Source organism: Musa acuminata, chromosome BXJ1-2, assembly GCF_036884655.1.
Source record: "Musa acuminata AAA Group cultivar baxijiao chromosome BXJ1-2, Cavendish_Baxijiao_AAA, whole genome shotgun sequence".
NCBI classification, from domain to species: domain Eukaryota; kingdom Viridiplantae; phylum Streptophyta; class Magnoliopsida; order Zingiberales; family Musaceae; genus Musa; species Musa acuminata.
In genome coordinates, this window is record NC_088328.1 from 21,038,698 (window position 1) to 21,052,596 (window position 13,899).

A 13,899-nucleotide genomic window follows, 5' to 3' on the forward strand; every position below is an offset into this window, starting at 1 on the left:
TACGGTGTCGCCACCACGGCCACGGCGACTTGCGTCCCCTCTTCGTCAGTGGAGAGCTGGGCCCCGCAGCTGGCGTCCTGTTGCGTGCTGTGGAAGCGCGTCCGACTGACTCGTCCCTTCCCAAGTGATGTCGACCACCCGACAGCCGCCACGTGTCCCTACTGACCATCAGTGAGCCGCCTCGTTTTGCGCGGTTAGGTACGGCCGAGCCCCCGTCCTCGTACGAAGCAGGCCCACGGACCACGTGTCGTGCCCGCGAAGCTCTCGCTTTTCCCGTCCGAACCCGCACAGCCGATCCTCCCCGGTTCCAAGTCGCTCCCGTGTCTCGGTCGAGTCCCAAACACAGGAATAGCGCCCCTCTCGTTCGTTCGTTGGCTGTGGGTTCCACGACATCGCCACTCCTATCTCGTTCTGTCGCCTGGCCGAGACACAGGATCGCTACCAGGTGACGCGAGAGGTTCCAATCACCGGATAGGTAGGTGATACCCTTTCCTTTCACTCGATGAGAATGGATGCGATCTCCATCTTGTCCATGCTACATGACCTTTTCTCTCGATGACAAAAACGACCTAATAAGGAAAACGGAACCAAGCGAGAGAGTAAGTCTTCGTCTTTTCTCCTCCTCCAATACTTTTTCTCCATCAAGGCAGTCGCCTTTCTTTTTTTGCTCCCGTTTTCTTCCCATTCTGTGGCAACAGGTGAGTTGGGACAGCTCTTATTGTTGTTAATTCTTATCCTCCGCATCCTCCTCCCGTCCTAATCTTTCATTGATGAAATAGGCCGAGGGAGGAGACACGAGTGGGAGGAGGAAGGAAGGAGGAGATCGAGATGGTGAGGGGCAAGACGGAGATGCGGCGGATAGAGAACGCCGCGAGCCGGCAGGTGACCTTCTCCAAGCGCCGCAACGGCCTCCTCAAGAAGGCCTACGAGCTCTCCGTCCTGTGCGACGCCGAGGTCGCCGTCATCGTCTTTTCCCCCCGCGGCAAGCTCTACGAGTTCTCCAGCTCCAGGTCGCCTCATCCTCTCTCCTCCCTCTCTTCTTTTCCCCCATAAAGCGAGGGTTTTTATTACTTTCCGAACATAGGAAAATCGCTACTTTACAAATCTATGCAACAAAACCAACCATCTCTCCTCCTCCTCTTTTCCTGTTCGCTTCATCCTGTTTTTACATCTTCCGGTTCATGTGGGCACTGCCATTATTATTAATTGTTGCACCGTACAACTAGGTCATATCAAGTGTACGTCGCAATATTTCTTCGCTGTATTCATCGTCGTGTGTCGATATGCCCCCCAATTGATTCGTCTTGTCATCTTTTGTCTTTGCCTCGATTTAAGAGGTTGAAAGCCCATTAATGACTTCCCCGGATCTGGTTTTCTCAGTGCTAGCTTGAATAGGATACCTCTTCGTATAAAGGGAATTTGATGTCGGAATCAACCCGACCGATGCCACGGTACCATGTCCGGTTTGATTTGCGGATCAAGTAGAATGATGTATAATTTTTTAGACATTCAAGCACATTAGAGGTCAAACTTCTTTTTATTTTCTTTTCTCCAAAATTTTGCCTGCCTTCTTGCATGAATTTAGAGGTTGAACAATCTTTGTCCTGCTGCTCTCCATACGCTTCACATCTGATCAATTGTCACCGCTATTCATCTCTGAAATCCAGGAGGTTTGTGCTAAAAATCATTGACTACGATGGCGGCAAAATCACAGCTGATCATTATCTTTCTTGTATTCTTAGGAATCACATCCTCCATTAAACGCCCTTTGCCCTTTGCTGCGTGTCGATGCAACCCCAAGTCTTCTGTGAAATTTGTTCTGATCTTAGCTTCTGTGAAATGGCAAACTCAATGAGTGAGAGCTTTGTTCCTATAGTTTTCTTTCAACTACTAGACAAAACTGTTCTCTCAAGAAGTTAGCTGGAACTATACCGCGACGATTACTTGGTCCTTTGATTATCAATCCTTTGTGAAGGAATTTGCTTGCTTTCTCGAATAGATTAGGTATCATGTTATCCGCCTATGTCCTTCATTACTGAGACGAATATGAAAAAAACATGTGTTTTGCCTCTCAGATGCTTGTCTTGATCTATGCACGAACACTCACACGGGCATCAGGTCCACCTGTGCTCGTGTAAACAGTGAAATAGTTTATGCCCAATTGGATAAATTCATGAGTTAATAAGGTACATCCAATCTATCGAAGAAAATATCCTGGCTTGATAAATATTTGCGTCGACCAAATACGCGATCACAAATTGGCCATGCCGTTTACCTCATTGACATGATCAAGAGTGCCCTATTACTTTCTTGTTAACTTATTTCTATATGTTTTAAATGTGATTGTTGATGTCGTTGACTATATTATCACTTTCTTGTTACTTCATCCTTATCTTGATAAAATGTGTTTGTGAATGTTATTGCATATATGTCTAATAAATTGTCAATAAATAATTTCTAGAACAGTGTATATGATCACCGGATGGTCGTATAGCTGCAAACTGAGCTTTTAATTATTTACTTGGAGTTTCACGTAATTCTTTATTTTCTAATCTGAAGTGTGCCCTTCGTGAATTACAAGTTACAAGATAACTTTCTGATTGATATCTGTGATACGTTAAAATATGAGATTGGCTATGTGATTTCTTTTGGTATATAAAAGTATGTTATCTGTTAATAGTTTCATCCTATTTGCTTTTGCTTTGTTAGAAGATTCTGTCTTTTCTAGTCATATTTATGCCATAAATATCATACATTTTTCTGGATGATCAGATCATAATATTATTTCCTTTCTGTTGAACATTCTATTGTTTTATTAAAAGATTAGGAGTCTAATGTTCATGGTTTAAGAATGACCAGTTTCTGAATACTTAGAAAATTTGGTCGTCCATTTTGTTCATTTCAATCATTTAGATTCTTAATGAAGGTTACTGTCAATCTTTGAAGTTGCTAATATGCAAATGCAGCTGAATAGATAGTTTGACACCTAATGATGTTGTTTACTTGCATGCCATAATGATTATTCGAATACCTTAAACGTTGGTCCGGTAGTGGTTGTATACCAGACCAACTTATCAAAGGTTGACAATTCAAAACCTCAACCGATATATTTGAAGGTATTAACTAATTTAGTTAATAAAGATCTTGACAGTTTATCGTAAGGATTTTAATTTTGAATGATACTACTGTCTATACCGAACGGTACGTATCGGTCCGCTAGTACATCGATATGTGGACCGTCCGCTACCGGGCGGTACCATCGATTGAGGTTGTTTCCGTCCCATTCCTGCTCGAAATTGATCAGTAACATTCGATTTTGACCGTCGCTACCTGCTATCGGGTGGTGTTAGCTAAGGGAGAAGGAAGAAGAGGGAGAGGAAGAGAAGAAAAGGAAAAACCTGGAGATCTGGCGTCGCTCTCTCTCGATGATCCCTAGCCATCACCGCCCTCCCTCGCTGGACACCGCAGATGAGATGTCGCCTCCTGCTCGTCTGAGGCAACGAGGCCTCGGCATCATCGACAACTTCTCCTTATTCATGCAGGGAGAAGAAGCCTCGACGGGGAGAAGAAACCGTTCCCCATGCGGAGAGAAGAAAATGATGTCACCTCTTTTTTTTTTTTTTAATATATATATATTGTATCGAGCTGTGATCGAAACTCTGGTACGATACGAAATTACAATCCTTGGTTTATCATAAGGTCCTAAGTTCGAATTCCACTTTCATCACTTATCCTTTGTAAAAAAAAGAAATGTTCCATTCACGGAACATATTTGATTTATTTGATTATCTCACTTGCCACCCATAATGACTTGAGTTGGAGTTACTGTACCAGTAAACAAGAAATAAAAAAAGTCGAATTGATATGAATTGACTGGATTCATTTCGTGTTGTTAGTGATGTTGCGTTTAGCTGAGGAAAAGATCATTTGGTCTGTACATGTTTATGATGATACAGAAATCAATCTTAAAAAGCAATGGTTCATTAAATGTGGATGTTTTGTTTAATGATCCTGCGGGTATCAGGGTGCAACAACCTACATAGCTATTGTGAATGAAACAATAGAAAAGATTATAAACTCATCATACATTAGATCCCAATTTTCCACTTTAAAGTGCCTTGCAAATATGTAAGGACAACATACTAATTTTATAGCTTATCCTTTGGGTGCTTTGACATCACCAGTACTAGCATGCTATAGTGTCCAAGATGTGGTTACTATCTATCCGATGAAAGGAGTAGAGGACAAGGTAGTCGTATGTTGAGAGTCATCTCAATGTAATTTCTTATCAGAATTTGATACAACGAAAGAGAACTATGAGTTTTGTGTTGTGTGGACTGAGATTTAAGAGACTGATGATGGTGAATCATGAGTTTAGCTTTACAAAAGAAAGAAATAAAAGAAGAGGAGAAGTGGATTATATATGCTGGTAAGAGAGGAGATATGCTAGTAACAAGACAGCCATTGTAACTACGAGTACAGTAGTTGCAAGTTACTAAGCTAGGGACTGCTGTAGCATTTGCTATGCCATGTTTGTTAATAGGAAGGAACAAAATGATTTAATTATTAATGTTACTTGTAAGTTAATAATGGAGGGAGATCATAATCTCAATTGTTTGATTGAGTCCCAAATTACTTGGTAAGTTTAGAAAGTTGCTAGAGAGAGTAATCAAAATAAATTTCGCCACAAAGTCTTAGGATTCAGTACTGATGATGTTTCTTTCTTCAGATCTAATGCAAAATAGAAATATATCCTAATGGTTATATTTAGTGGTTTTACTTTTGAGGTTTCTTAAATGCAAAAACACTAACCTAGTGGGATAAGTAATGCTCGATGGATGAGAACTAAATTTCAATTGCTTGATCAATCAATACAAGAAGAGTGAGATTTGGTACAATGGTAAAACTTTCTATTTATAAGGGCAAGGTCAAGTATGCCAATACTTGTTAGGTCTTACATTGGTAGAAACCTTGTGCATTGGATTAGTTGATGGGTATATCTAATCTTATGGATACATCTAATCTTATGGTTACAAATATGGTACTCCTATAAAATGATTATTATCTTGGATCACTAGGCATATTGGAAATAATTTGCAAAAATATTTTATCCAAATTCATCCAATATACGAAACAGTGAAACACTTTTTGCCAGGTAAGATCGATTAATGATTTTTTTAATGGGTTAGGAAATAAGAAGGGATTAAGCTGTGGGGAGAGAGATGGCCAGAGAAAAATCAGCATCAAATAAGAGTTCTGATACTTTTTTAGCAGTAGATGGTAAAAATTTCCATATGGAATCAGTTTGGAGAATTATTAGAAGTCGACAGACTACAATCTGTTTTCCTTCATCACAATCAATTCAGAGAAATATAGGCTCGGACATAATTTGGTGGAGATGACGTCAAAGAAACTACTGTTTTGTGGTGTAAAGAAAGGAAAAAAATAATAAACAATAGTATGTATAGGATAAAAATAAGACGGTAATATACAACCAGGTGACGAAAAAAAAAGTTAAAAAGGGATTATGCTTGATGGGATGAAGGTTGGTAATGTGCAAATCAACTCGATTTGGTTTAGAATAATATGCACAAGTCATTTGATGTGACTGAAGGACTCAAGTGTCGATTGGATGATCGATCTATACAAAAGTTATAGTCAGATGGAATATCAAACGAGGTCCCTCTAATACTTAAGTTAATTTTGAAATGAAAAGTTGAGTCACGAGTCAACCGTAACTATATTAAATTGATAAGCTTTTGTGGTGAACTTAGCCTAAGAAATATTCCATCGAGTCAAATATTCCTCATTGAATTCTATATTGTGACTTAGCTCAAGTGCTGCATTGCTGGCTAGGGTCCACTTCCCCTTTTGACTGTGTCACCGTATGTCGAGTTGTGATTGAGGGTAAGTATCTCCTTATCACTATGGAACGTACCAAAAGAGACTAGATAAATAAGCAAACATGTCAGATAAAGAAATCAAGAGGATAATGCAACTGACTGAACAATATTCATTCATCAATAATAGATAAAAGCTGCAATAATTCTATGGACCTCTATTATTAGATTTCATGGACGAAAATCCTAACTAAAATTTTGGAAAAGGTAAAATATGGAATTTTTTTCTGATGAATGTAATGTAAAGAGATTTCTAAAACACTCTAAAAATAAATTCTTAATTCTTTGATAACTTTCCCAAACTATTTTATATTTGAAGTTTTGCAATAAGACAACATCCAAATAAGATTCTGGCAACATCATAAAACACTATTAAAAAAATTAGTGACACAAGATATTCAATATTGTAGTGAAGTAGTGAATCTAATCATGATTTGAGATGATGTAACCTCAGCAACAAATTCTCCTAACCTAGACATAATATGAACATATCTTGAGTCAGTTGTACATGGTACTATGATTAGAGCATTTTGCTAGACTTGGCCCAGTTTTTACCATATCAGTTCAGTTAACTTTGATAACTGTCAAAATTCAATTGCATCAAATATTTTGTTGTTTGTCTATTATCACTTAGACATTTAGATTCACGTTTGACTCGAGGCCAACTCTCAAGGAAATTTTCCTAAAAATGTTTAATACTAAAAGAATAATCAATCATTAAAGCTGCACATACAAATCAACTTTTGACCCTAAAAAGCAGTAATTCGCTCCCAGACAATCAGACAAAGCATATATAGGAAGAGCTGCTGAATGAACAAAATATCACTATATCGAAAATCTATGCAAAAAAAAAAAGTCTTGCCTTGCAGCATCAATCTCACTGTCATGGTACGCTATCATCATGAATTATGTTTCACCAAGCTTAGAGCTGGTTGATATGTCAATATGTTGACCATGTTCAGCTGATTGGTTGGCAATGATGTAAGAGGCCTGTGAATTGCTTATACCTGGTTCTCTTCTTTGCCTACTGTCATGCATAGCGTTGGTGCTCTGAAACTTCAGGAGCATATTGTAACAATTTTTTTTTTAATAGAATCTATTGCGGTGGCACTATAACTTAGATCTACTCATTATTGGCACCTAATGAAGGAAGCAGTGTCATCAAAGGAACAACTCAGGTGCAGTAGGCTCGAAAAGGCTAGTATTTTGTTAGTGTCAAGTTGACTTACCAAACTTGCAAGCTTCAAAGTTTGTGCGCTGAAGCTTCAGGAGCACTTTATATCTATCTTTAGTGTAATAGAATTACTTTTCACAGAAAAATCATAAGCAACAACAGTTAAAATTACATCTACTCATTATTGGCATCCAATGAATGGAAGTGTTATCAAAAGAACACATAAGACTCCAGAGTCATTGAGGCTTAGATTTTTGAAGTCCAAGTTCTCTCTGGTCATATCAGACTTGAAGGTTCCATTAGAGCAAGTCTTCAGCGAATGTCTTATAAAAAAATAATGGCCCAGTACATTGAGGCTTCTATCAGGCAATATCTGTATCATCTTACTGTTGCAAACAAGGGGTTAACTTCCATGGCTTGGTCACTTAATTTGCAAAAGAGTAGCCCGACTATTACAACAAGGCTCACCCTTAAAAGGAATGTCTTATGAGTTTTATAAAAGTGCTTAATACCTAAAAGGTCTCTTTATTATGAGATTATCTTATGCAAGAGATCAAATTATATTTACCTTTGACAAGCTTTTGTAATTGTCCATGTATCCCTGATGTTATTATAACTTTTCCATTTATAGCATATAATATTATTTGTTTTAGATATGCAAGTAGTTGTTGATGACTTATTATCCTATGATTGTCATGCTGACCTGCCAACTTTACATCATATTATGTAGATTTTGTTCTGTCATTTAAGTTCCTTCTTGTACTTCAAGTTTTCATTTAGCAAAATGATTCCATTTTACAGCTATCAACCTCTTGCATCACAAAGAAACTGAAAACCTTCTGGAATTTTTGTGCATAACTCATCTTCTTCTAAGAGTTGCTCTCACAGAACGATGATTCACTTAACTGAAAATTGCTTACCAACTCAACAAGTATGACGTACGACATACATTTCTGTACATGTGGTGTGCAACATATTCTTGACCTAATATCTAACGTCAGTTAATGAAATCCTATTTATCTTCTGATATCCGGTAGAGGATAATTTTGATTTTGCTCATTGTATGGCGGCTTCCTTAGCTCATTAAGAGTTCATTCAGCACTCACACTAATCATTCTGATTATATCATACTTATTTTTACTTTCTTCAAGGGCACTACTTTTCTAAATTATTTTAGCTTACATCTCCAAAGAGTATACAGCTTATCCTTTTTCTTCTGCACTGGAAAATTATTAGTGTGGAAAGGACAATTGATCGGTATAAGATGCACACAAAGGATGCCAATATCATGGATAAAGGAACAGACAGCGATATGCAGGTAATCCTTGACTTTCTGATGAACTTTCCTCTTGAAACATCTGGCTTTAATGTGATGAGATATAATTGATACAATTTGTAGTCATATAAGTAATCAATTCATTGTTTTAGCTTACCTGAATAATATAACAAATAGGTTGAAAATTAAACGGTCAAGAAATTGTCAAGTCATTGACATGAATTAAGATATGTCAGCTGCGGAACCAACCATGAGGAGATGCATCAATAAGAATATGTATAATACTGTTTATTGTAGTTTAAAAAGTTCAAATAACATTAAAAATAAGTAAGAAGATTCTGTTTGAAGAGAAGCACTCTGTTCTATCTGTTTGTCTATTTTGGAAATCTTAAAAGAGTACTGACAATGCTGCAGCAGTGGATATCTGAAGCCACAGATATAGCAAAGAAGATTGAAGTCATTGAAGCTCAAAAAAGGTAAACTACCTGAACTTGAGTCTGAGTTGCATCTTATGTTAGTATCAGAAGTAGGAAAGGAGATTACTATCACCAAGAAAAGTTTCTTTAATCTCGGGTTTAAGCTTGCCTCAGGAAACTTCTGGGCGATGGTTTAGAATCATGTTCATTAAAAGAATTATGTGAATTAGAAGCTCAGATGGAACGAAGCTTACATAAAATTAGAGGAAGGAAGGTAGAGCACAACTATCATTTCACTTGCTTTCTTTGAGACATTCGTTGAAAATTGAAAATACTGACAAAGATGCTATTTCTTTATAGCAATACGTGTTAACGGAGCAAATTGCACAACTAAAAGATAAGGTAAGTCAGTTTCTTAATGAGAGAGCAGTGTTGAAGTTTTCAACAGATTCCAGTGATTCTAATACCTAATAATAACTAAGCCTCTCTTTTTTCTTCTTTTGCTAATTGAGTGCAGGTGAGGGTTCTCCTAGAGGAGAATGTAAAACTACATAGGGAGGTATGAAGCCACACAAAGCACTTCTCATGAGTTTTGTAGATAGTCAATTCATCTAAATTCATGTTTTTTTTCCCACTTAACAAAATTAAAGTTGACCTAAATTTAAATTCATCAATTAGGAAGTCGATGATAAAACCCACATTATGCAATTTATGCAATCGACTTCTAACTTGATATGTGTACTGTTTTTTTGTTTCCTGAAGCGCCATATAGAACCTCAACTGCAGCTAGCTTCTACTAGAGATGTAGGTCTAAAGAATCATGGCAACCAAGAAATCACGGAGGTAGAAACAGAGCTAGTAATTGGCAGGCCAGGAATTAGGGAAGATAAATGAGATATCATGACACCATCACCAGCATCACGTCCATGGACTTGAAACAAATGACGCGAAGCTGCAAACAATAAGTTGATGAGGAGATTTCTTATCTTGGCACGGCAGGGTTTCGAAAATGATTGCTTGAAAGAATAAACTGGAGGAACTCAATCTGCTGATACTATCTATAGTTGCAGTAATGGTTTTTGTAGTAAAGCTAGGAAATTAGTAATTTTGAGTCTTGTAATTGAATGCTTGAAAATTCAAAATTTTCTACCTGTTCAACATGCATGCTTGTACAAGAATCATAAACCTTTTCTGTTGCCACTGTTCTATTAATGTAACATATGTTTCTTCATTTATCAACAGAGGAATGATTTGAGCATCCCGATAGAGTGTTCCTGAGATGTGGAGAAAAACTGGTTGCTCAAACACTTTTGTCATAAAGTAGAAGAAAATGGCATGTGGCTCAGTATCTGTTTTCACAGATTTCTTTCTTCCAATTTTCGTGTGAAGCAGTAGTTGGTACCTTCTTGTTATTGAGTAGACTTTCTATTTCCTTTCCCTCATTCATAAACTCAAAGACAGAATATTTGATGCTATTGGATTCTTACACCATTGCATGTGAGAAGATTGCATAGGCTGTCTTTTATAGAGATTGGCTACGAAGTGATATCTAGTGGAAAGGCAAGTATGGTTAGCAATAGGGAATAATATGGTCAAGCCTAGTGAAGAAGAGGCCCAAAAAATTTTGGCCTTTAACTTATCATTGCAACCATTTTAAATGTCTATAGTTGGTTTAGAGATGTGTTATTGATTGCAGCTTACAATTAACATGATCAGCAATCACAAAATAATGAGTAGGATCCCCCTATGGTTCAAGCATTTTCCATGGAACAAACTTGTTTTTCCTTACCTCATTGGGTTTAAGCTGATAGATGTAAGGCAATTGGTCCTCAATGGTGATAGTAACTATATGTAAGTTAATTCCTCGCATAAGAGCTTACTTCTAAATCAGTTTCTCAGCTACAAACATGTGATATCAATAGACTCTAATGTCCACTAATTACTAAAGAAGAAAAAGGAAAAATCATTGTTTGTTGCCAAATATTATTATGAGTAGACTTGAAGAAATGTAAAATTTTTGGTCTATTTACAAAAGGAAAAATTCTCCAAAAAAAAGTTTTAATTTTTTATTTTTTTTCTCATAGAAATTTTTTTATTATATTCATGTAGAGTACTCCTTATTTTTTAAAAGATGAGATTATCCTTATAGCCTCTCTTTGTTGCCCCAATCACCCCCTCCTTTAATTATGACTCTCGTCTTCTATCCCCTTCTTTGGAGTCTCTCATCTCATCCCCTCTATTGTCTCTAATACCCACCCCAATCTCTCTGATCTGCACTCCCACCTCACCAATGTTAAAGCAACAATAGTGCTTCACCTATCTTCTCCACTTTTAGGATCATCTTTCCTACTCTGGTTGTTATTTAATCTACCAATAAAAAGTTCTCCTCCCCCTTCCTCTAATTGTTGGCTCTTACATCAATAATTTGTCTCATCTCACTATCCTCCTTTTGGCGTCTCCTTTGATATCCTCGATGATTAAAAATCCTTTGACTCTAATCCCTCTCCTTACCAAGTGAGGGGCATCGTGGCTAGATGGAGGTGGTGGAACAAAAACAATCACGTGCCTCTATCGAGGGAGTTGAGGGAGAGAGATCTTAAGAGTTATAATTATAAATACCATCATAGTGGGGCTATAGACATGGTAGAGTAGAGTGAAGGTTGGCACAGTGTTAGCATTATCATAGGGTTGATTCTTAAAAGATGATGAAGACATCTTAGTGAGGTGATCGACATGATGGAACAAAGTGGAGGTCAATATAGCTATAGCATTATTAAGAGGATAGTGTCCAAAAACTAATAAACGAACATGACAACCCAGAACGTGATTTGATAGAAGCCGAGTGTAAAATAATATAGATGGTCAAGAAAGAATGTTTTATAGGAATAAAATAAAAATAAGACCTATCTAGGAAATAATAATAATAATTTTTTTGTTGGAAAGTTTACCCTTTGCAGAATCTGGCGCCACAAAATTAGGCTGGGTATAGGTCAAACCACATGGGCAGAGGAAAAAGGAACAATGTCAAAGGTAAAGAGTCAACATATGCATGCATAAACATCTCAAACTAATAAAAAATATATATTGATGCCCTTCAAGTTTTAAAATATATAATATTTGATAGCATGCCTCTCTGCCATATTTCTAATGAGAAGAATAATTTTACCAATGAAAAGTACAATTTGTTTTCTCAAATTGCATAGATTCAGAATAAAATTTTAATTACAAGTCACAAAAGTAATTAAGAATCCATTTTCATACATTACGGGAGGTTGCAAAACTATCTCATGCACCTATTGTTATGAAACTTTAATCACCCATTTATCATAAAAGAAGAGTAATCTTACCATGACACTATTTGGACCAGAAACAATTTCGTCATTTTCCAAGATAAGTTGACCAAATTTATTCTATGCTAAGGTTAAGTCAATTCACCTCAAGAAAACTAAGTTGCTGAATATTCATGTCAATGGAAAACAAAAAAAGAGTTCGATGCAATCCTATATAAGAAGGGCACAGTGACCAATGCCGGTGCAGACTTTTCAGGAGCTTATTCGCAGATACCCATGTTTGAGAATTACCAACATAGCCTTGCAGAAGGGGGCAAAAGCAAACTCACTTTCTCTCTCTAAGACTCCCATCCTAAATAATTCACTCCACTATGTGTCCCTTCAACGTTAATTAGCGTGCCAAAATCCAACACATTAAAAGCTTATATCCAACGAAATACAAGACTCAAAATCCTTGAGCATGGCAGTCTGTCTGTATGTCCTCGAAACTGGATTCGAGTCTCTTCCCATCAGAAAAAGAAGTAAAGGTATCTCCCTATCAGTTTCATTACGGCATGTCCCATCCTGACATGCTCCTCCCATGTAGAATGGGGACATCCTAATAGATAGTGCAGGGGCCGACCTACCATCACTGCATCTCCTCCATACGTATTTCGAAGAAGAGAAGACGATAGCGATAACGATCTACACCAACACATAACTTTTTGATTGAGTGTACTTCTTCTCTTATGTTCTCGAAATCTAATGGCAGTCGGCCTCTAAGACAACCAACCAACCATACTCTTCAGCGTATGCTTTGCAACTAAAGGTTAATTGCACATCTAACTTCTATTCGGGATTGAGAGGATTTTTTGTGATATATATATTGTTTTCCTTTTCTTTTCTTTTTGACATCCCAAAAGTAGGCGATTTCGTAGTTCTCTCAAGTAATCTGGTTGTTTTCTCTACATAACCTCTTGTCGGACTTCCATCCACAGTCTTTAGTTGCGGTCATTCCTTTTGATCTCTGCCGAGTGCAACCTAAGTGGTCTCCACCATATAAAGTGCACTCATTGATAGATATCAAAGGATGGACTTCTGTGGCTCCTCTTTTTATGCATGCTTACTTCTGTCCGAACAAACTTACCATCATCTATCGACCAGTTCATAATCGAAGTAGAATTTTAAATGATCAATTACTTGTTGTTTATCGTGCAAAACAAAAAACCTAAATCTTGTCGAATTCCAGTTGGTTGGTCTAAGATCTTCTTACAAGATATTATGCATTTGTATTTTTGTATATATAATCATTCAGCAGGTATCCCCCAAAGGAAAAACTCCAAAACCATGTAAACAGAAGCCCTTAATGAAACATATTTAAATTGTGATTTCGGACGGCCATACCTCAAGATATTGCAAGACGATGATTTAGATTTAGAGGTTAAGTTATACGCCTCTTAGGAGCTTGTCCATGTCACAATCTCGTACGTGGGAAGCTTTCTTGTCCGATGGAGAGTCTTATTAGAAGTCGGACACTTTTTCATCTGGAATCTCATTGTAGAGAGAGAATAGAAGATTGAATCGAATATTAGTTTTTGAGTTGTTCTTCCCTTTCTCCATCTATCTCTCCTCTTTTGTTCTCTTATGAACCAATCAGCCAAGTGAAAACAAATGTAAACGAAGTAAAATATAAAGAAAATAGCAAAGAAAGGACTTACACTCCATTTAATATCTTTTGGCATAGGCTTTTTTCTTGCTTAACACAATTTGTAGATCGAATGTCTTTCTTTTTAACCGTGCTCGATCCGTCAGAGCTGCAGATGTTGGCGGGAATCACTGAGGACATCGGACGGCCATAAACGTA

General features: G+C 37.3%; 1 protein-coding gene across 4 annotated transcripts; it reads left to right on the forward strand.

The window, feature by feature from the left end:
- The first annotated feature begins 514 nt into the window (after positions 1-514).
- LOC103971855 (MADS-box protein AGL42) lies at positions 515-10,024 on the forward strand. 4 transcript variants are annotated; one of them, XM_018822560.2, is made up of 8 exons: positions 515-599; positions 780-1,010; positions 8,311-8,392; positions 8,765-8,826; positions 8,941-9,040; positions 9,127-9,168; positions 9,284-9,325; positions 9,529-10,024. In XM_018822560.2, the coding sequence occupies exons 2-8, from the start codon at positions 829-831 to the stop codon at positions 9,658-9,660; spliced, it is 642 nt and encodes a 213-aa protein (XP_018678105.2). In that variant the 5' UTR covers positions 515-599; positions 780-828; the 3' UTR covers positions 9,661-10,024. The 4 variants fall into 4 exon arrangements, with proteins under 4 accessions (XP_018678105.2, XP_009384275.2, XP_009384284.2 ...); XM_009386000.3 differs by having other exon boundaries at positions 560-698; XM_009386009.3 differs by having other exon boundaries at positions 560-698; positions 8,768-8,826.
- The last annotated feature ends 3,875 nt before the right edge of the window (positions 10,025-13,899 follow it).

Coding starts and splice junctions, on each gene's coding strand:
- LOC103971855 (XM_018822560.2), top strand. CDS start 829: ATGGTGAGGGGCAAGACGGAGATGCGGCGGATAGAGAACGCCGCGAGC. Junction 8,393..8,764: donor GAACAGACAGCGATATGCAG/GTAATCCTTGAC, acceptor ACAATGCTGCAG/CAGTGGATATCTGAAGCCAC. Junction 9,169..9,283: donor TTGCACAACTAAAAGATAAG/GTAAGTCAGTTT, acceptor AATTGAGTGCAG/GTGAGGGTTCTCCTAGAGGA.